General features: G+C 45.4%; 2 protein-coding genes across 6 annotated transcripts in view; one reads left to right on the forward strand and one right to left on the reverse strand.

The window, feature by feature from the left end:
- LOC134396129 (oocyte zinc finger protein XlCOF6-like) overlaps positions 1 to 20,207 on the forward strand; it is a 66,920-nt gene that overhangs the window by 43,161 nt on the left and 3,552 nt on the right. For 2 of the 5 annotated variants that reach the window (XM_063122498.1, XM_063122497.1), the window contains exons 3-5: positions 16,666 to 16,792; positions 17,244 to 17,314; positions 17,802 to 17,928. In XM_063122498.1, the coding sequence (XP_062978568.1) occupies positions 16,666 to 16,792; positions 17,244 to 17,314; positions 17,802 to 17,928 (325 nt within the window). Of the gene's footprint in view, positions 1 to 12,861; positions 12,932 to 15,681; positions 16,294 to 16,665; positions 16,793 to 17,243; positions 17,315 to 17,801; positions 17,929 to 20,207 lie in introns of those variants that run through there. The other 3 variants (XM_063122499.1, XM_063122501.1, XM_063122500.1) reach the window with 3 other exon arrangements.
- LOC134396245 (zinc finger protein OZF-like) lies at positions 694 to 3,424 on the reverse strand. Its single transcript, XM_063122666.1, has 2 exons — positions 3,375 to 3,424; positions 694 to 2,474 (listed from the first exon to the last, which is right to left on the reverse strand). The coding sequence occupies exon 2, from the start codon at positions 2,371 to 2,373 to the stop codon at positions 1,318 to 1,320; it is 1,056 nt and encodes a 351-aa protein (XP_062978736.1). The 5' UTR covers positions 2,374 to 2,474; positions 3,375 to 3,424; the 3' UTR covers positions 694 to 1,317.

Raw genomic sequence — 20,207 nt, forward strand, 5'->3', positions numbered from 1 at the left:
CTTTCTGGCTTAATCACCATGGTTAAAACCATCGTTTAAGGTGTCCTCTGAACAAGGCCTGGCTTTCTGGTTTAATCACCATGGTTAAAGCTATGGTTTAAGTTGTCTTCTGAATAGGCCCAACTTGTTCTCGGCGACAAAAAGTGCCAACAATGCCCGATTTCACCAAACCAAAAAAAGGAGGCTTGCAAATGCCAAACATACAGATCTATTTTGCAGCATATCAATCTGGGCAACTGATTGGAAAAAAGCTCCTGTTTGGATTTAAGAAGCATCTGAGCCTTACTGTTTGGCTAGGCAAAGCCTCGAGTGAGTTGACCCCTGCCTGCTTGCTGCATAAATCACCAGCCGTCGCGTAATACGATGTAGCCTTGTCTGACCCATGAAATCACATTTCATAATTCAAGGAATAGGCATTGCACACAGAATCCACTACATTCCCTCTGAAATATAGAACCGGTCCTAAAACATCAGACTACTGGCAATTTAGATTTAGAACAATATCAAGCATAAGTGACACAACGTTGACAGCGGTTGCTGCCCAAAGCTTTAACAGGGCAGGAAAACCTTAATGACTTTTGAAGCGCTGCTTAGAACCTCATCAACCCCCTTGAAAGGACCCCTTTTTCAATAAGCCAGAATACAACACATCAGTAGTTTGGACCAAAGTTTAACAAAACATGATATGCATTTCTAAAAATTGGAGTAAAGGAGATAAATGTGTCAATTGCACGCACTTTTTAAACTTGCTGAACCTATTCCAATTTTTATCACAGCAGAATGAAATTTGGCACAATTATACTCTTCATGAAGTACATCACTTATGATCAGATTCACATTATTAGCTCACTGGGTGACATTTTTATAAGCAATACAATTTTGAGGAATATACTGCCAAAACTTTTTTTTTCCTATTTGCCTTTGCTAACAGAGAAATGCCTACCCTCTTCAATGGCACACTGTGTTCAGTTTAGTAATAGCACATATTTATTCAGTATTAGAATATATATTTTTCTTCTTCCGAACCCTCTTACTACAAATTAATCTCATTCCATACCCGCATTTCTATGATTTGCAAGTTCTTTAACGAGAAGTATTTTCAGATTTAATTTTCATCCACATTCTAAAAAGTATTAGAGATCCTCCCACATGACTTTGATGAGAAAGTTTCTTTCTCACTGAACTTTTTTCCACACTCCAAACATTCATACTGTTTTTCAGGTGAGAGAGTTCTTTGATGAAAACTGAGAGTTGTCTGATGACTAAAGCTCTTACCACATTCAAATTATTTACATAGTTTCTCCCATGTGAAATCTTTTACATTCCAAGTTTTTCCTCTGTGTGAGTTCTTCGATGAAAAGTGAGAGTTCGCTTCCGACTGAAGCTTTGTCCACACTCCAGACAATGATATGGTTTCTCCCCTGTGTGAGTTCTTCGATGTTTAGTTAGATGTATCTTCTGGTTGAAGCTCCTTCCACATTCCAAACAATGATATGGTTTCTCGGCTGTGTGAGTTATTTGATGAGAAGTGAGATAGGTCTTCTTTTTGAAGCTCTTTCCACAATCCAAACAACGATATGGTTTCTCCCCTGTGTGATTTCTTTGATGATTAGTTAGATATTTCTTCAGACTAAAGCCCTTCCCACATTCCAAACAATGATATAATATCTCACCTGTGTGGGTCCTTTGATGATTAGTGAGGTTTATCTTCTGACTGAAGCTTTTTCCACACTCCAAACAGTGATATGGTTTCTCCCCGGTGTGGATTCTTTGATGTTGAGTAAGATGTGCCTTCTGACTGAAGCGCTTTCCACACTCTGAGCAACAATATGGTTTCTCTCCTGTGTGAGTTCTTCGATGATTAGTAAAATTTATCTTCTGAATGAAGCTCTTCCCACACTCCAAACAATGATATGGTTTCTCCCCTGTGTGAGTTCTTTGATGATTAGTGAGGTTTATCTTCTGACTGAAGCTCTTTCCACACTCCAAACAATGAAAAGGTTTCTCACCAGTGTGGGTTCTTTGATGTTGAGTGAGATGTGCCTTCTGACTGAAGTTTCTTCCACACACCAAACAATGATATGGTTTCTCCCCTGTGTGAGTTCTTTGATGACAAGTAAGATTACTTTGATGACTGAAGGTCTTCCCGCACTCCAAACAGTGATATGGTTTCTCCCCTGTTTGAATTTTGCAATGAGGTTCATTGTATGATTCAGAACTGAATGCCTTTGTATGATTTAGAATTAAATGCATATGGCACCTATCCTTTTCCTGTCTTTTATGCATTTCTTCTGGGATTGTAATATGGTAGCCATTGCACTGTGAACCAAATGCACATTCCCTCTCTTGACTTTCCCTTGTGGACGTATCCATTCTTCATTCAAGCCTCCTGCCGCACTCTCTCTTTGTGTCATCTGCTGCTGCTGCTGCTGCCACCGCCATCTTTTCCTTAGGCCTCTCTTACACCAAGTTTCCTTACAAGTGGTTTAAATTAAGGCTGTCAGTCATTTAAAGAAATCTTTATTGATTAGTCTGCTGATTTTAAAAGGTCAACATATTAATCAATGGAATCCGTTTGTGCATAGAAGCTAGAAATTCTCTTGAGTACAAACATTTCCCTTTACTTTAGAAAGACTGTGCTTTACTAGGGTGACCATATGAAAAGGAGGACAGGGCTCCTGTAACTTTAACAATTGTGTTGAAAAGGGAATTTCAGCAGGTGTCATTTGTATGTATACAGCACCTGGTGAAATTCCCTCTTCACCACAACAGTTAAAGCTGCAGGAGCCCTGCCCCATTTAGCTTGAGTGACCAGGTACAGAAGGGGACAGACTCCTACAACTTTAAATGTTTGATGAAGAGGGAGTTTCACCAGGTCCTGTATGCATACAAAATTACACCTGTTGAAATTCCTTTTCAGTGCAACTGTGGTCACCCTAGTTGTACATTAAATAAACACATAATAGTTCTCCCCGATTTTTTGAGACATACTGCCCCAGGAGATGGAGGCTCCATTCCTAACTAGGAGCTGCCTCACCGGAACAGAGCAGAACAATGTCTTGCTTCTTAGGAGACCACAAGTTTGGTGCCCCACTGAAACTGGGATTCACTGCTTGGGCTCTGTTGCGATTTATTTTTTGGTTTTTTTGCATACAGGACTTTCTTTTGTAAAAAAAATCCTTTTATTCTCTTTAAAATTCCCTCCCCTCTTATTTTATTACCATCTTTCTTTTCAAAGGGACGCCTATCCAGCTGGGGGTTGAATTTGGGCATCTGCTTCACCCGGAGTTCTCCCTCCTCTCCCGCCCTCATATCCCACCCCCGGAGATTCCCCTTCACCCTAATTCTTAAGGCGGGGGGCGGGGGTGTCTCACCTGCTCCCACACAGGAAGCACCGATGCCTTCGGGAAGGAGGGAGTGCATTTCCTGTGGAGGCCTCGCCCTCTTCCTTCCTCCCCAAACGCCCTTCCCTTCTAGGAATCAATGTCATTTCTTTAACCCTTAGGACGCCAAAGCAGCAAGAACTTCTCTCTACTACATCTCCCTAAGCAGATCCCTGCAAACATCTTGCATTGAGCCACATCGGCTTTTGGCTTCCCTTCACGTGCTGCCGGCGGCGATTTTGGGGAATACGAAATCTTATTTAAAGGCGCCAGAGTAACCAATAAATGACCGTCTTTTGGAGTTTGGCAGCTACTCGCCGGAGGACCTTGTCTTTTGCTGCTCTTCAAAATGGACCTGCAGACTTCTTTGAGGGACGGTGTAAAAGCCGGAACGGAACGGAACAGGCCGGAACAGCCCCATTATATTAAAAAACCATACCAAAAACAGTGGCATGTGTTAGCAACACTTGAGAACAATATTTTAGGACTAAAACCATACCAATATTATATCACTATTAACCCCAAAACTCCCAAAACGACGTCCGGAACAGAATGGGATGGCCGGAACGGCCACTACTGAACAAGCGATATCAACCAAACTCACCAGTCATGCATACCTCCATGGCAGGGACGCAAAAAGACACAAAAGTTGCCCCGAAACCACGTTCAGATACCCGTTCCGGGCAAAAAAGTGTATTGCGCAAAATGGGCCGTAACGGCAGCTTCCCAATGAGGTAAGTGAACCAAACTCACCAGATGCACTTGACAAGGTGGGGCAAATATAGAAAGCTCCAAAAGTTGCCCTGAAACCACGTTCAGATACCCGTTCCGGGCAAAAACGCGTATTGCGCAAAATGGGCCGTAACGGCAGCTTCCCACTGAAGTAAGTGAACCAAACTCACCAGATTCACATAACTAGGTGGGGCAAATATAGAAAGCTCCAAAAGTTGCCCCGAAACCACGTTCAGATACCCGTTCCGGGCAAAAACGCGTATTGCGCAAAACGGGCCGTAACGGCAGCTTCCCAATGAGGTAAGTGAACCAAACTCACCAGATGCACATGACAAGGTGAGACAAATATAGAAAGCTCCAAAAGGTGCCCCAAAACCACGTTCAGATACCCGTTCCGGGCAAAAACGCGTATTGCGCAAAATGGGCCGTAACGGCAGCTTCCCAATGAGGTAAGTGAACCAAACTCACCAGATGCACATGACAAGGTGAGACAAATATAGAAAGCTCCAAAAGGTGCCCCAAAACCACGTTCAGATACCCGTTCCGGGCAAAAACGCGTATTGCGCAAAAACGGCCGTAACGGCAGCTTCCCAATGAGGTAAGTCAACCAAACTCACCAGATGCACATGACAAGGTGGGACAAATATAGAAAGCTCCAAAAGTTGCCCCAAAACCACGTTCAGATACCCGTTCCGGGCAAAAACGCGTATTGCGCAAAAACGGCCGTAATGGCAGCTTCCCAATGAGGTAAGTCAACCAAACTCACCAGATGCACTTGACAAGGTGGGGCAAATATAGAAAGCTCCAAAAGTTGCCCCGAAACCACGTTCAGATACCCGTTCCTGGCAAAAACGCGTATTGCGCAAAAACGGCCGTAACGGCAGCTTCCCAATGAGGAAAGTCAACCAAACTCACCAGATGCACATGACAAGGTGGGACAAATATAGAAAGCTCCAAAAGTTGCCCCGAAACCATATTCAGATACCCGTTCCGGGCAAAAACGCGTATTGCGCAAAACGGGCCATAACGGCAGCTTCCCAATGAGGTAAGTGAACCAAACTCACAAGATTCACATGACAAGGTGGGACAAATATAGAAAGCTCCAAAAGTTGCCCCGAAACCACGTTCAGATACCCATTCCGGGCAAAAACGCGTATTGCGCAAAAACGGCCGTAACGGCAGCTTCTCAATGAGATAAGTGAGCCAAACTCACCAGATGCACATGACAAGGTGGGACAAATAAAGAAAGCTCCAAAAGTTGCCTCAAAACCACGTTCAGATACCCGTTCCGGGCAAAAACGCGTATTGCGCAAAAACGGCCGTAACGGCAGCTTCCCAATGAGATAAGTGAGCCAAACTCACCAGATGCACATGACAAGGTGGGACAAATATAGAAAGCTCCAAAAGTTGCCCCGAAACCACGTTCAGATACCCGTTCCGGGCAAAAACGCGTATTGCGCAAAACGGGCCGTAACGGCAGCTTACCAATGAGGTAAGTCAACCAAACTCACCAGATGCACATGACAAGGTGGGACAAATAAAGAAAGCTCCAAAAGTTGCCTCAAAACCACGTTCAGATACCCGTTCCGGGCAAAAACGCGTATTGCGCAAAAACGGCCGTAACGGCAGCTTCCCAATGAGATAAGTGAGCCAAACTCACCAGATGCACATGACAAGGTGGGACAAATATAGAAAGCTCCAAAAGTTGCCCCGAAACCACGTTCAGATACCCGTTCCGGGCAAAAACGCGTATTGCGCAAAACGGGCCGTAACGGCAGCTTACCAATGAGGTAAGTCAACCAAACTCACCAGATGCATATGACTAGGTGGGACAAATATAGAAAGCTCCAAAAGTAGCCCCGAAACCACGTTCAGATACCCGTTCCGGTCAAAAACCCGTATTGCGCAAAAACGGCCGTAACGGCAGATTCCCAATGAGGTAAGTCAACCAAACTCACCATACGCACATTAATAGGTGGGACAGCAATTCAATAGTCCTGTTTCTAGAAAATCACCGAAAGGAGCATTCTCTACAATCCACTTCTTGTCTTCAGCAATACAACAGTATTACACTTCATCTTGGTCTTTGTGCTTAATGGGTGATCAGTGCAAGAAACCCAAGAAGGATACCATGGTTCTGTGCGAGGGAGCATGTCAGGACTGGTACCATCTCTCTTGCCTTGAGATAAATCAAGCTTCTCGTGGTATATTCAAATGTCCAAAGTGTTGTGAGAAATGAATAATCTACACTGTAGGCAAAAATTTATGTTAACAGGTGCTGTATGTTAGCATTTACATTTACACACACACACACACACACACACACACACAGAGTATATAGATATTATGTACATTGTTTTTGTTCTTACTGTTTGTGGTTATTTTTCTTGTATTCACGTTGTCATAAAGAATATGACTAAAGAAGCGTATATGTTAATAAAGCTTCAGAACATCACAGCCAATGACAATGGGTTATACTGAATCAAACAAATGGTCAACCTAGCTCCCTCTTATTCACATGGGGCTAACCTATTCAAAACACCTAACATACAATTAAAAATTGTGTGATTGGCTTTTAAAAATAAATTCCATGTTTGGGGAGGGGAGGGGTACCTGTCAAGATTGTGGAATGTGGGCATTAACGCTTTGTCTCCTGGTGTGATAGGGTGACCAGATGACCCGGAAAACCCGGGGGACCTCTGGAAAAATGGACATCTCCAGGGCAACCGGGACTGGCACCCAATTTCCTGGGGGAAAGGGCTGAGGGGGAAGGCCTCCATCAGCCCTGGAAGGGGTTGGGGGCCACGTTTTTGGACTTCCTGGAATGCAGCCTCCAGTACTCCCATGGCAATCCTCAAAAGACCTGGGCTTTTTTGACAGAACATTTATATCCCACCCGCCACCCAGAAACGCATGGTGAACTACAATGGCCTTTCCCAATTTTGTAATAACCCTGTGGGATAAGTTAGGTTGAAAGATGTGAATAGCCACAGGTCATTGTAAGCTTCATGATGGAATGAGACAGGCCAACTCCAACAATGCCATCATAGACTGATATTTTAAGCACACTATCAAACCACATGACAACTATGGGCTTCTGTAGGAAACCATCTTTGCAGAACTTCACTCCGGATTCTGAGAAAGTTTATTAAATGTTCCAGTTAGTACAATGAAAGTAGTTTATTTGATTGCATTCATACACATAGAAGTTGCCTTTCGAGGCAATTTCCCGACAATAGATAGTGCCTCATTTTCCTCACCCATAATTTTCTTTTCCAGCTAATTTTGGGAATATGAACTATGGCCCGGAATGGGTAACAGAACCTGACTTTCATGGAAATTTCAGAGGTTATTATATCTGTCCCACCTAGTAATGCGCATCTGGTGAGTTTGGTTGACTTACCTCATTGGAAAGCTGCCGTTACGGCCCGTTTTGAGCAATATGGGTTTTTGCCTGGAACGGGTATCTGAACGTGGTTTTGAGGCAACTTTTGGAGCTTTCTATATTTGCCCCACCTTGTCAAGTGCATCTGGTGAGTTTGGTTGACTTACCTCATTGGGAAGCTGCCGTTACGGCCGTTTTTGCGCAATACGCGTTTTTGCCCGGAACGGGTATCTGAACGTGGTTTCGGGGCAACTTTTGGAGCTTTCTATATTTGTCCCACCTAGTTATGTGCATCTGGTGAGTTTGGTTGACTTTCCTCATTGGGAAGCTGCCGTTACGGCCGTTTTTGCGCAATACGTGTTTTTGCCCGGAATGGGTATCTGAACGTGGTTTCGGGGCAACTTTTGGAGCTTTCTATATTTGTCCCACCTTGTCATGTGCATCTGTTGAGTTTGGTTCACTTACCTCATTGGGAAGCTGCCGTTACGGCCCGTTTTGCGCAATATGCGTTTTTGCCCGGAACGGGTATCTGAACGTGGTTTCGGGGCAACTTTTGGAGCTTTCTATATTTGTCCCACCTTGTCATGTGCATCTGGTGAGTTTGGTTGACTTACCTCATTGGGAAGCTGCCGTTACTGCCGTTTTTGCGCAATACGCGTTTTTGCCCGGAACGGGTATCTGAACGTGGTTTTGGGGCAACTTTTGGAGCTTTCTATATTTGCCCCACCTTGTCAAGTGCATCTGTTGAGTTTGGTTCACTTACCTCATTGGGAAGCTGCCGTTACGGCCGTTTTTGCGCAATACGCGTTTTTGCCCGGAACGGGTATCTGAACGTGGTTTTGGGGCAACTTTTGGAGCTTTCTATATTTGCCCCACCTTGTCAAGTGCATCTGGTGAGTTTGGTTGACTTACCTCATTGGGAAGCTGCCGTTACGGCCGTTTTTGCGCAATACGCGTTTTTGCCCGGAACGGGTATCTGAACGTGGTTTCGGGGCAACTTTTGGAGCTTTCTATATTTGTCCCACCTAGTTATGTGCATCTGGTGAGTTTGGTTGACTTTCCTCATTGGGAAGCTGCCGTTACGGCCGTTTTTGCGCAATACGTGTTTTTGCCCGGAACGGGTATCTGAACGTGGTTTTGGGGCAACTTTTGGAGCTTTCTATATTTGCCCCACCTAGTCAAGTGCATCTGGTGAGTTTGGTTGACTTATCTCATTGGGAAGCTGCCGTTACGGCCGTTTAGCGCAATACGCGTTTTTGCCCGGAACGGGTATCTGAACGTGGTTTTGGGGCAACTTTTGGAGCTTTCTATATTTGCCCCACCTTGTCATGTGCATCTGGTGAGTTTGGTTCACTTATCTCTTTGGGAAGCTGCCGTTACAGCCGTTTTTGCACAATACGCGTTTTTGCCCGGAACGGGTATCTGAACGTGGTTTTGGGGCAGCTTTTGGAGCTTTCTATATTTGTCCCACCTTGTCATGTGCATCTGGTGAGTTTGGTTGACTTTCCTCATTGGGAAGCTGCCGTTACGGCCGTTTTTGCGCAATACGCGTTTTTGCCCGGAATGGGTATCTGAACGTGGTTTCGGGGCACCTTTTGGAGCTTTCTATATTTGTCCCACCTAGTTATGTGCATCTGGTGAGTTTGGTTGACTTTCCTCATTGGGAAGCTGCCGTTACGGCCCGTTTTGCGCAATACGTGTTTTTGCCCGGAACGGGTATCTGAACGTGGTTTCGGGGCAACTTTTGTGGCTTATTGCATCGTTGCCATTTAGTTATGCATGACTGTTGAGTTTGGTTGGTATCGCTCGTTCCCTAGTGGCCGTTCCGGCCATCCCATTCTGTTCCGGGCGTCGTTTTGGGAGTTTTGGGGTTAATAGTGATATAATATTGGTATGGTTTTAGTCCTAAAATATTGTTCTCAAGAGTTGCTAACACATGCCACTGTTTTTGGTATGGTTTTTTAATATAATGGGGCTGTTCCGGCCTGTTCCGTTCCGTTCCGGCTTTTACACCGTCCCCTTCTTTGAATGTCGACAAGCAGGCATTAAAGACTCTGTTATTCCGGCAGACCTTCCCTTTTAAGAAACGTATTGCTGACTGTAGTATGTTATTATGCCGTATTACTTTATGGATCGTTTCATCTTGTTTAAATTGTGTGTATTTTGTATATAGGCAGGGTATAAATTGAATAATAGTAATAGTAGTAGTAGTAGTAATTTAATTTTTGTGAACCGCCCAGAGAGCTCCGGCTATTGGGCGGTATAGAAATGTAATAAATAAATAAATAATAATGATGATGATGATGATGATGATGAACCCCTGAAGGCTTTACTGCCCTGGGCTGACTTGCTGAAGCTTTTGAGATCTTTTGGGCCTACTGGCAAGAAGAGGGAGACCAACGTTTTACAATCCAAAAACACATACTGGCTTCATCCAGCAAGAAGAGAAAACGTCCGGAACGGGAAAAGAGAAATTGCTGCCAGCTGCGCTCGAAGGAAAGCCAAAAACCAATGAGGCGCAATGCAAGATGTTTCCCCGGTCCTATTTAGAGAGGAGGCGAGGCGAGGGATCTTGCTGCTTGGCCAGCTAAAGGCTAAAAAAAAAAAAAAAATGAATTAAGTTTCCTAAAGAGGAAGGGAGTTTGGAGGGAGGGGCCGGGTCCTCCATAGGAAATACTCTCTCTCTCCCCCACCCCTCTTCATCTGAAAGAGCTTCAGTCAGAAAACACTACAAAACTAAGACAACAAAGGAAGATCATGACACGCAAATATTTCCAAAATATGGGGCAGGATAGATTTTCTCAGTTACTTAATCTGATGTTACTTGTATAGTTTATTTACTCTTGTAAGTGTGTTGAAAGGAAACATGAATTTTCTAATACTGAATAAATATATGCAGTCAGCAAAGCCAAGACAAAGACTTGCATTAAAGGGATTGCTGTTTTAGTAAAGGCAAGTTGAAAAAAAATGTTGAGGAAACTACACAAACCTCATCATCTGATACGTCCTTCATGCAGTGCATAATTGTGCCAGACATCAAACTGCAAGGAAACAAATTTGAGCAATATTATAAAGGTCATGTCTGAAACAAAAATTAATACTCAAAACAAAATTGGTTTAAGAAAATTAATGAGATACAAGATTCAAATGGAGGTACTACTAAACACACAGATATAAAATTTAATAAACTAACTGATCCATACTGTTAAGTATAACAAGTAATAATAAACACTTAATAATTGAAATTGGTAACAATTTAACACATAACATTATACCAAAATAAGATCAGTAGTAAAATGTGATATGTGTCATTTCTTCCTAGTTTTTGTAGACAACTTAGTTCTTACTTTGTTATAATGTTATATTTTGTGTTGAATCATTAAATTTATAAACTATTATGTGTTTATTATCACTTTTATTCTTAACAGTTATTTTCTTAAATTTTATTGGAACAGTTCCAGCAAGCTAAAAGTATTTATTTTTTTATTGCATTTCTCCACCGCCCAATAACCAAAACCCTCTGGGCGGTTCACAAAAATTAGAACCATTCAAAGAATAAAACCACAGTATAAAACCATCATATAAAATACAATATAAAAGAACAACCAGGATAAAATCAGGAGCAGTGCAGAAATACAAATTTAAAACAGCACATACACTTGGCACATTTACCGTAAGTTGGGAACCCAACTCTTCTGGGTGGAGGTTTACAGCTGGCCTTGGATGGGTTTCACTCTCCCTATGCTGGCTTCCAAGAACACCTTGAAAGGCCTTCTCTTGCTAGGACTGCTGCTGGTGGTATTGCAGGTATTGTTGTTGCTTGTTTGATTGTTGGCTTTTATTGTTGATATTTTATTGCTTTCTTTTTTATTGTGCTTACGTTTGGACACTTTTAATATTTCAACAGTTTGTGTATTTTATTGCTGTGATCCACCTTGGGAGTGCTTCTGCCCTCAAAGGTGGCCAAGGAAGTTTATTTGAATTTTCAGAAAGGCAGGTCAGATTTTTTTTTGTCAATCTTGGGTCCACCCACTGATGCATTGTTTTCCGAACTATTGAGGAGAGAATCTCCTTTCTTGAGTTTGGGGAGGTTCTAAGAAGTGCATCAAAAGTTATGAAAGTTGTCCTTCCCCTGTCAGGCCTTCAGGCAGCAGCAACAGCTGTCAACGTTCGGTCAGGTAGGTTCAATATTATGGGACTTGTTTATTTCTAAAGATGCATATTATAACACTCTGTGGTGTGTGTTTTTTAATTGTTGTATTTGCTATGTGACACCATTGACTGTACACAACTCAGAAATCCTAAAAAGTATGAAAGGTAGTATATAGACATTACATAAAAAGCACGTTTGTTCTTCTTGCTCGATTCCAAGAAATATTGTGGAAGTGGATGTTTCATGAGAAACGCTGGCTGGTGAGTGTTTTTAAAGGTAGGCATATCTGGGTCCTTGATTTCAAAAAAAAATAATAAAAAAATCCGCACCCTGAAAAAAAAAGCGTTTCTCTGGGGGTGTGGGGAGTGTATTTTGCAGAATTTACTCTGGCTTTGGAAGTCAGGTGCAGGAAGCAAGAGCTCGACGGGCACTAAAGCGCCCCTTGCCCTCTGATGCCTGTTTCTCCCCCAACCCCCTGGAGGTTTCAGTGTTCTGGTCTGACTTGTTGAGCCTCCCGGGACCTCGTGAGTCTCATGGCAAGAAGAAGCTCTTGACGGAGAACCACCTTTTACAACACACACACACACACACACACACACACACACACACACACACACACACACGACCTGCGCCCCACAGACCCACTGGCTGAACAGATCCAGGGAGAAGAGGGGATGTCATAACATAAGAAGCCTTATGCCGGGTCAGACCGAGGGTCCATGTAGTCCAAGACTCCGTTCACACAGAGGCCAACCAGCTGTTGACCAGGAACCAACAGAGCAGGACACAGTGCAGCAGCACCCTCCCACCCATGGTCCACAGCAACTAGTGTATACAGGCTTACTGCCTCTCATAGTGGAGGAGTTGGCACGTAGCCATCAGGACTAGTAGCCCTTGATAGCCTCCTCCTCCAGGAATTTATCCAGCCCCCTTTGAAAGCCATCCAAATTGACCATCACTCCATGTTGTGGTCGTGAATTCTGGAAAATAGACATCGTTACCAGCAGGAGCTGAGGAGAAGCCCAGAGCCACTGTGGTGCATTGGAAGAGGTTTCCCTGCTTGGAGGCGGAGGCGGCTGTTGTTGGTTGGCCCTGTAAGGGTTAAAGAAATGAGCTAGATGCCTAGAGAGGAAGGGGATGTGGAGAGGTTGGGAGAGGCCGTCTCCCCGACAGGAAATGGCCCTCCCCGGCACTTTCTGTCCCGCCTACTTCCTCCGGAGGAAAAAGGACTTAGATCTGCCTCCAGGTGCTGCATCCGGGCCTCCTGGAGGGGAGCAGGTGAGACCTCTCCAGTCTTCCGCATTGGGGGGGAGGGAGTCCCTGGGCTGCAGAGGAGGGTCATGGGGTGGGGGGAGATGCCCTAATTCCAACCCCGCCATGTCGGGGCGGGGGGTGTCGTCCAATTCCGAGTCTTGGATGGAAGCTGGATCCTTCCCCCATTTCACCCCAGAGGGAGGGAACATGTGCGGCCCCTGCATTTACGATGCACCCAGAACCGGAGGGAGCTTCTTCGTCTTGACCTCCCGGCGAAGCCAGGAGTCCTCATTGAGCGAGGAGTGTCGCGGGGGAGGTCCAGCGTTGAATGGATTAATCAGACCGACCCCTTGAATACACTTCTAGGCCTTGAGTGAAATCCTTGCTCTCGTTATGTGGGTCCTCGGGTGGATTTCCCCAGGTGGCTCAGAGGGTCCCCAGGTGGCTTCTCCACTTGGCTGCCCATTGTGGTGCAATGCAGGATGTGTCCCAGGACCTGCGTGGAGAGATGCAGAGAAAGGGCCTTGCGGCTTGGCGTCCTCTTGACGCCTGAAGAAATGAACCCAATCCCTGGAAGGGAGTTGGGGAGGAAGGAAGAGGCCGAGGCCTCCACAGGAAACCCACCCACCCTCCTTCCCCAAGGCATCGGTGCCTCCTGTGTGGGATCAGCCGACACACCCCACCCCACCCTGCCTGATGCATTCGGGTGAAGGGGAATCTCTGGGCTGCAGGGGAGGAAGTGGGACATGGGGGCAGGGGAGAGAGAGAGAGAGAGGTGGGGAAACTCTAGGGGTGGGGAGAGATGAAAAGAAGGCTGACAATAAAAGAATAAATGGAGAAGGGGGAAATTAAACAGAATGAAAAGGGGAATTTGAAATTCCGGAATACAAAAACAGACACACCAAATCTGAACAGAGCACAAGTGATGAATCACAGTTTCTTTGGGGAACAAAAGTTGTGGTCTCCTTAGAAGCAGGAGGATGCTGACCTGTGAGAGCCTTTGTTCTGTTCCGCTGAGGCAGCTCCTAGTTAGGAATGCAGCCTCCATCTGCTGAAGCGCTACACCTCAGGAAATCAGGGAGAAGAATGATCTGTCTTTATTACTATTTAATGTAAAGCATCGTCTTTCTAAAGGAAAGCGGAATGTTTGTGTTTGTAGCAGTTTCTAGCTTTTACACACAAATGGATTCTGTTGATTAATGCATTGATCTTTTAAAATCAGCAGACTAATCAATAAAGATTTCTATAAATGACTGACAGCCTTAATTAAACCACTCGTAAGGATGCTTAGTGTAAGGGAGGCTCAACCTTATTGACAAATTGAAAGCAAATAAATCACCAGGCCCAGATGGCATCCATCCTAGAGTTCCTATAGAACTCAAATACTAAATTGCAGACCTCCTCACAAAAATATGCAACATGTCCCTAAGCTCAGCCTCTGTACCAGAGGATTGGAGGATGGCCAATGTAACACCAATTTTCAAAAAGAGTTCTAGAGGGGTCCAGGAAATTACAGGCCAGTTTGCTTGACATCTGTTCCAGGTAAATTAGTTGAAAGCAATATTAAAGACAAAATTAGCAAGCATACAGAAGGGCAGGTTCTGCTTAAGAAGAATCAACATGGCTTCCACAAAGGCAAGTCCTGTCTCACTAATCTACTAGAATTGGTTGAGAGTGTCAACAAACATGTAGGCAGGGGTGATCCGGTGGACATTGTTTAAACCAGATTTGTTTATTAGGGAGAAAAGAGAAGCTAGCAGTAGAGCCCACCAGCTGATATTACATTTCATCATCTCTTAGGGAATACCGTCTGGACCATGAGCCTTGCCATGCTTTAGCTGGAGTAGTAATTCCTCAACAGTATTGGTGTCAACATTGGGCCATTCGGGAATATCTAGAGGCAGACGGGGAGAAGTTTGATGTTAGGCAGTCACTGAAGACAGCACAACAGTGATTCTCCCAGATGTTAGCTAGAACATGACAATCCATACTACTGTCGCTATTGCTTCAAGCTCCTCACGCTATCTGCCAGAAAGTTTTGTAGTTCTTAGTGACAGAAGCACCTATCAATTGTTGCCATGACTTTCTGGTCACTTTGGGGATTTTTTTTGCAATGCAGAAGCTTCTTTTGATTTTTTTCTTAAGTCATAATATGAGCAAGGTAGTTGACGCTCATTGTTCTGTTGGTAAGAGTGGTATATGGACTGGATCTTTCTCCTGAGATTAGCACACTCACAGTCAAACCATGTATTTGTGTGGGCTCTCGGGCGTTTTGTGGTGCTGAGATTGTTTTGAAGGAGGGTATATAAGTCCTGAGTGATCTCCTCATAAGCTAAGATGCCCTACTCAGGAAAAGTGCCTGCAGTAATCTGGCTATCAATGGCTACTAACCCTGATGGTTAAGTGCTATCTCCAGTATTTGAGGCAGTAAGCCTGTGAGCACCTGTTGCTGGGAAACATGGGTGGGAGGGTGCTGTTGCCCTCATGTCCTGTTTGTTGATCCTAGGCCAATGGCTGGTTGGGGCACTGTGTGGACTAGATGGACCCTTGGTCTGATCCAGCAGGGCACTTCTTATGTTCTTCAGGAGAAGATGGCAGCAGCAGAAGGCATCACAGAGGCGTGGCAGGGGGGTTGGATGAAGAATGGATAAGTCAAGAGAAGGAATGTACCTTTAGTGGGGTGAATGGTTAGAGATGGTCTGTGGGGGTCGGGGGGAGGCTCTTTCTGGTTCTCAAGCAAGTGAAGAGCTTTGGTCTGTGGCTGTCACGTGAAAAGTCCTGCTCTGGTTTCTAGTTCCTCTTGGAATGTTTGCATTGCTTTGATTTTCTTTCCAGGAGAAGACCTGCTTTGAAGCTGGAGTCCTACGTATTTCATCTTGTCCTGAGAGTATAACACTTCTTTACACACTCTATGAATAGTAAGGAAATCTTTGCCCAGATACAGAAGAAAGAGGGGGGGGTTGCCCCTCTTCAAGGTGTCCTTGGAACACAAAACAAAAATGGCCGAGGAGGGCTCTGCTGACCCCGAATGAAATGATGCCATCAAGACTGAGAGCAGTGGGGAATTCTGGGAAAGAATGGTGAAGGAGTCCCAGGGTGAGCAGCTCCAGCATTTCAGGCTGCTCCGCTACCAGGCTGCCCAGGGCCCCCGAGAGGTTTGCAACCAACTCCACAACCTTTCTCGTAAATGGCTGAAGCCAGAGAGACACACGAAAAACCAAATCGTGGACCTGGTAATCCTGGAGCAGTTCCTGACCATCATGCCAGCAGACATGAAGAGCTGGGTGAGAGAATGTGGAGCAGAGACCAGTTCCCAGGCGGTGGCCCTGGCAGAAGGCTTCCTCCTGAGCCAGGCGGAGGACCAGAAGCAGCAAGAGCAGCAGCAGGTGAGAGCATTGCATCCCAGGGGGCAGGAATATGAGCAAGGATATCCTAAAACACTCCACTAGTTGCCCAACCCTTTCTGGGAATCGCCCCAGGAGAGAAATCCTAGACCTCACCCTCAACATTTTTGCCTCTTTCTCTCTTTTTCTATTCCTTCTCCTCACTCCATGTCTTGGGTCTTATTGCGCTTTCAGGTACATCCAGGGGGTCAGGAATGGTAGGGCAGAGTACCTAAAACTCTACTCATTCCCTCCCCCTTCTGAAAAACACCCATGGAGAGATGCCCCCATACCTCGCCCCCAACATTTTTGCCTCTCGCTCCTTTTTGAAGCCTTTTGCTCCTTTCGTATCTTGGATCTTCATTGCTGTTTCAGGTACGGAGTCTGCCAGCAGAAGCGGGGCGTGGTCGCACTGCAGCAGAGAGGGCTTCTTCAGACACCACTCAGAGCCCCCCACAAAGGGAGATCAAGCAGGAGGGTGACTGTCGTGCTTCCTTGCAAGGTAAGACTTCATTTGGGGGTAGCTCTATTTCAACCTGGCCTCATTGTCTAGAGTTATGGAAGGGGTCTTTGGACAGCCTTTACTCACACACACACCACCACCACCACGCTGCCTGTTATGTGGGGGAAGATGTTTTTCCCTGTCCTTTAAATTTACAGACTTTGAGATTTTTTACCCATGGAAATGAAGAGTTAGATTTGTGGTGAAGAGCCCAAATGGGAAAATGTGGATTTATTTTCCCAACTGAACTCCCAAAATGCAAATTAAAGGCAAGGCATCTTGCAATGCCCAGGTGTACTTAAAGTTGCATCACTTCCAATGCAATTCTGTGCATTTGACTGGGAAGTAAGTCCCTCTGTGGTCCAAAGGACTTTCTTCCCAGGCGTTTCGTTCATCTCAGCTTCTCAAGCAAACCTGTGCTACTGGCTTCCCATCTTCTTTGTCTCTACAGGGCCTGGAATGATGCCGGCAATAAATCCACAGCCGTCTCTTCTTCTTTGTGATGGAGGGGAACCGGATCAGGTAGGTGGAAGGATCACTGGGGAGACAGCCTGGGTTCCTCCATCTTCTGTTCCCCTCCCAGAGCCACAATAATTCCCTCTCCTTCTCTTTCCTTTCCTAAGAACATAGGGAGAGCCGTGCTGGATTGGACCAAAGGCCCAGCTAGTCCTCCATTCTGTTCCCCAGAGTGGCTGAGGAGAAGCCTCTTGGGCCTCCAGAATCAGGACAGGAGGGCCAGAGTCTTCTTGCCATTGTTCCCATGGCAACTGGTTTTAAATCCTCCACCTCACTTTACCCCAAGCCACCTCACTTTACCCCTAAAGAGACAACTTCATGCCATTAGGACCAAGAGCAGTGGGGATTTCTGGGAAAGAAAAGTGCGGAAGATCCAGGATGAGGACATGGTCAGCTGAGACATGCAGCTCCAGCGTTTGAGGCAGTTCTGCCACCAAGAGGCCGATCGCTTTATCTCATCCTTGAGTAGGAAACATTTTCTTTTCTCATCCAGGCTCTGGTGACCTTTGAGGAGGTTGCTGTGCATTTCACGGAGGAGGAGTGGGCCCTGCTGGATCCTGACCAGAGAGCCCTGCACTGGCAGGTCATGGAGGAGAACCGTGGGATCGTGGCCTCTCTCAGTAAGTGTCCCTGTTTTCCTGCTTAATGATGGGTTCCAAATGCAGTAGTGATGGGGAAGATAATACTTTGTGTATTGGAAGCTGGGGTCCACCCAGCGTCCCTGCAAGGTAAGCTCCTGGACAAAACATCCTTCAAGTCCCAGGCAAACCCCCTCCCTAGTCCTGTCCACAACTGGAACGAGCCAGATGTTCAGCGAATAAAGCACAAACACACATTTAGGGACCAAAGCAGGTTTATCAACAGCACTAAAACTACCATGTAAGGCCTTGGTCTGTAAAAGCTCCTAAAAGGGGAAGGGAGATTGGGGAAAGGGGGTGAGGTAGGAAGGCGAGGAAATAGTCTAGCAGCTAGCAATAACCCCAATAAAACAATCAATAAAACAATCATCCCTCCGCCCAGCCACAACGGTGGCCGACCTTCTCCACGATACCCAAACACTTTACATAAGCCTATGCGGCAGGGTCTTGCTATTTACTGTTTCACTCTGTACAGCACCATGTACATTGATGGTGCTATATAAATAAACAAACAAATAAATAAATAATAATAATAATAATAATAAGCCTTTCTAACTCCAAGCAAACCCCCACCCACCCACTGCATCGGACCTGATCTTCCCACTTGACACGCGTTCAGTCCACCAAGGAAGAAGGACGCCCTCAGGCATGGGGCTTCTTATCCCTTTTTCGGTCACCTGGCCCCATTATTTATTTATTTATTTATTTATATAGCACCAACAATGTACTTGGTGCTGTACAAAATATACAAATAAAACAGCGATACCCTGCTTAGAGGCTTACAATCTAAAATCACATTAAAACATATGAAGGGGGTGTGTGTGGAAGGGGTTCGCAAAGCAGAAATAAGAGAATAATCTTAGTAATAAGAACAGTAAATCAAGCTAAAATACCAAAAGCTATTGAAAACAAATGAGTTTTCAAACGCGTTTTAAAATCTACAATGGAACTCGTGGTACGTAGTTGCTGTGGGAGAGCATTCCAAGCAAACGGGGCAGCCAGAGAGAACGGGCGAAGCCAGGCAAGAGAGATAGAGACTCTTGGGCGGGAGAGCAATATAACATTTGAAGAAAGGAGAGTACGAGGGGGATGGTAAAGTGAAATGAGAGAGGAAAGATAAGAAGGTGCAAGACCGTGACCTTCGTTAACCAACCAGTGCCCTTCCCGGGCTTCTGGCGACCCCTCCCAGCAGGAACGGGACCCACCTTCTTTTCCCACAGCTGAAACGAGTTAGCTCCCAAGCATCCTTGATAACCCCCAGGTGCTATAGTGGGAGTTGAAGGCTCTAGCTGGCCTTGGCACCAAGCCCTCGACTCTCTCCCTCCCACCAGAGCTTGGGCCAGCAGATTTGGAACACAAGGGTGCATACATTAAGGCAGACATGAAAGTTGTTGTTGTTTATTCGTTCAGTCGCTTCCGACTCTTCATGACTTCATGGACCAGCCCACGCCAGAGCTTTCTGTCGGCCATTGCCACCCCCAGCTCCCCCAAGGTCGAGTCTGTCCCCTCCAGAATATCATCCCTCCATCTTGCCCTTGGTCGGCCCCTCTTCCTTTTGCCTTCCGCTTTCCCTAGCATCAGCCTCTTCTCCAGGGTGTCCTGTCTTCTCATTATGTGGCCAAAGTCCTTCAGTTTTGCCTTTAATACCATTCCCTCAAGCGAGCAGTCTGACTTTATTTCCTGGAGTATGGACAGGTTTGATCTTCTTGCAGTCCAAGGCACTCTCAGAATTTTCCTCCAACACCACAGTTCAAAAGCAAACATAAAGCAAATCAGAATCTTGAACCCCATGTCCTTCACACTTTGCACATGTCCTATTATATATAATTTATCTATTACTTTGATGCTGCCTTTTAGGGCACAACCATCAGAAGGTACTGTTCAAAAAGAAATTGAGATTTATTTATTACATTTATATACTGCCCCACCAGCCAAAGCTCTCTGGGCTACAAGTGCTCTCAGATGCATTTGTATTAAAATCACCAAATGATAAAACACTTGTCAAATGATAAGACGGGTGTAAATTTGGTCCTTTTAAACCTCAGAACCTACACCAAATTGGATTACCCAGCGGGACATGTGGGGAAGCAGCAGAAGAAATCACAAAGAACTCCAGCTACAGTGCCCGTGATTTCATGCGCTTGCCCTGGCCAGAGGTGGGAGCCTCCACTGCATGATGAAACACACCGTCTTCTAGGGTGCAGGGTGGTTAGACCACCCACTTTCCAATCAGAAGCAAGGTGTCTTTCTATCCCCCCAAA

Source organism: Elgaria multicarinata, chromosome 3 (genome assembly GCF_023053635.1).
Source record: "Elgaria multicarinata webbii isolate HBS135686 ecotype San Diego chromosome 3, rElgMul1.1.pri, whole genome shotgun sequence".
Classification (NCBI taxonomy): Eukaryota; Metazoa; Chordata; class Lepidosauria; order Squamata; family Anguidae; genus Elgaria; species Elgaria multicarinata.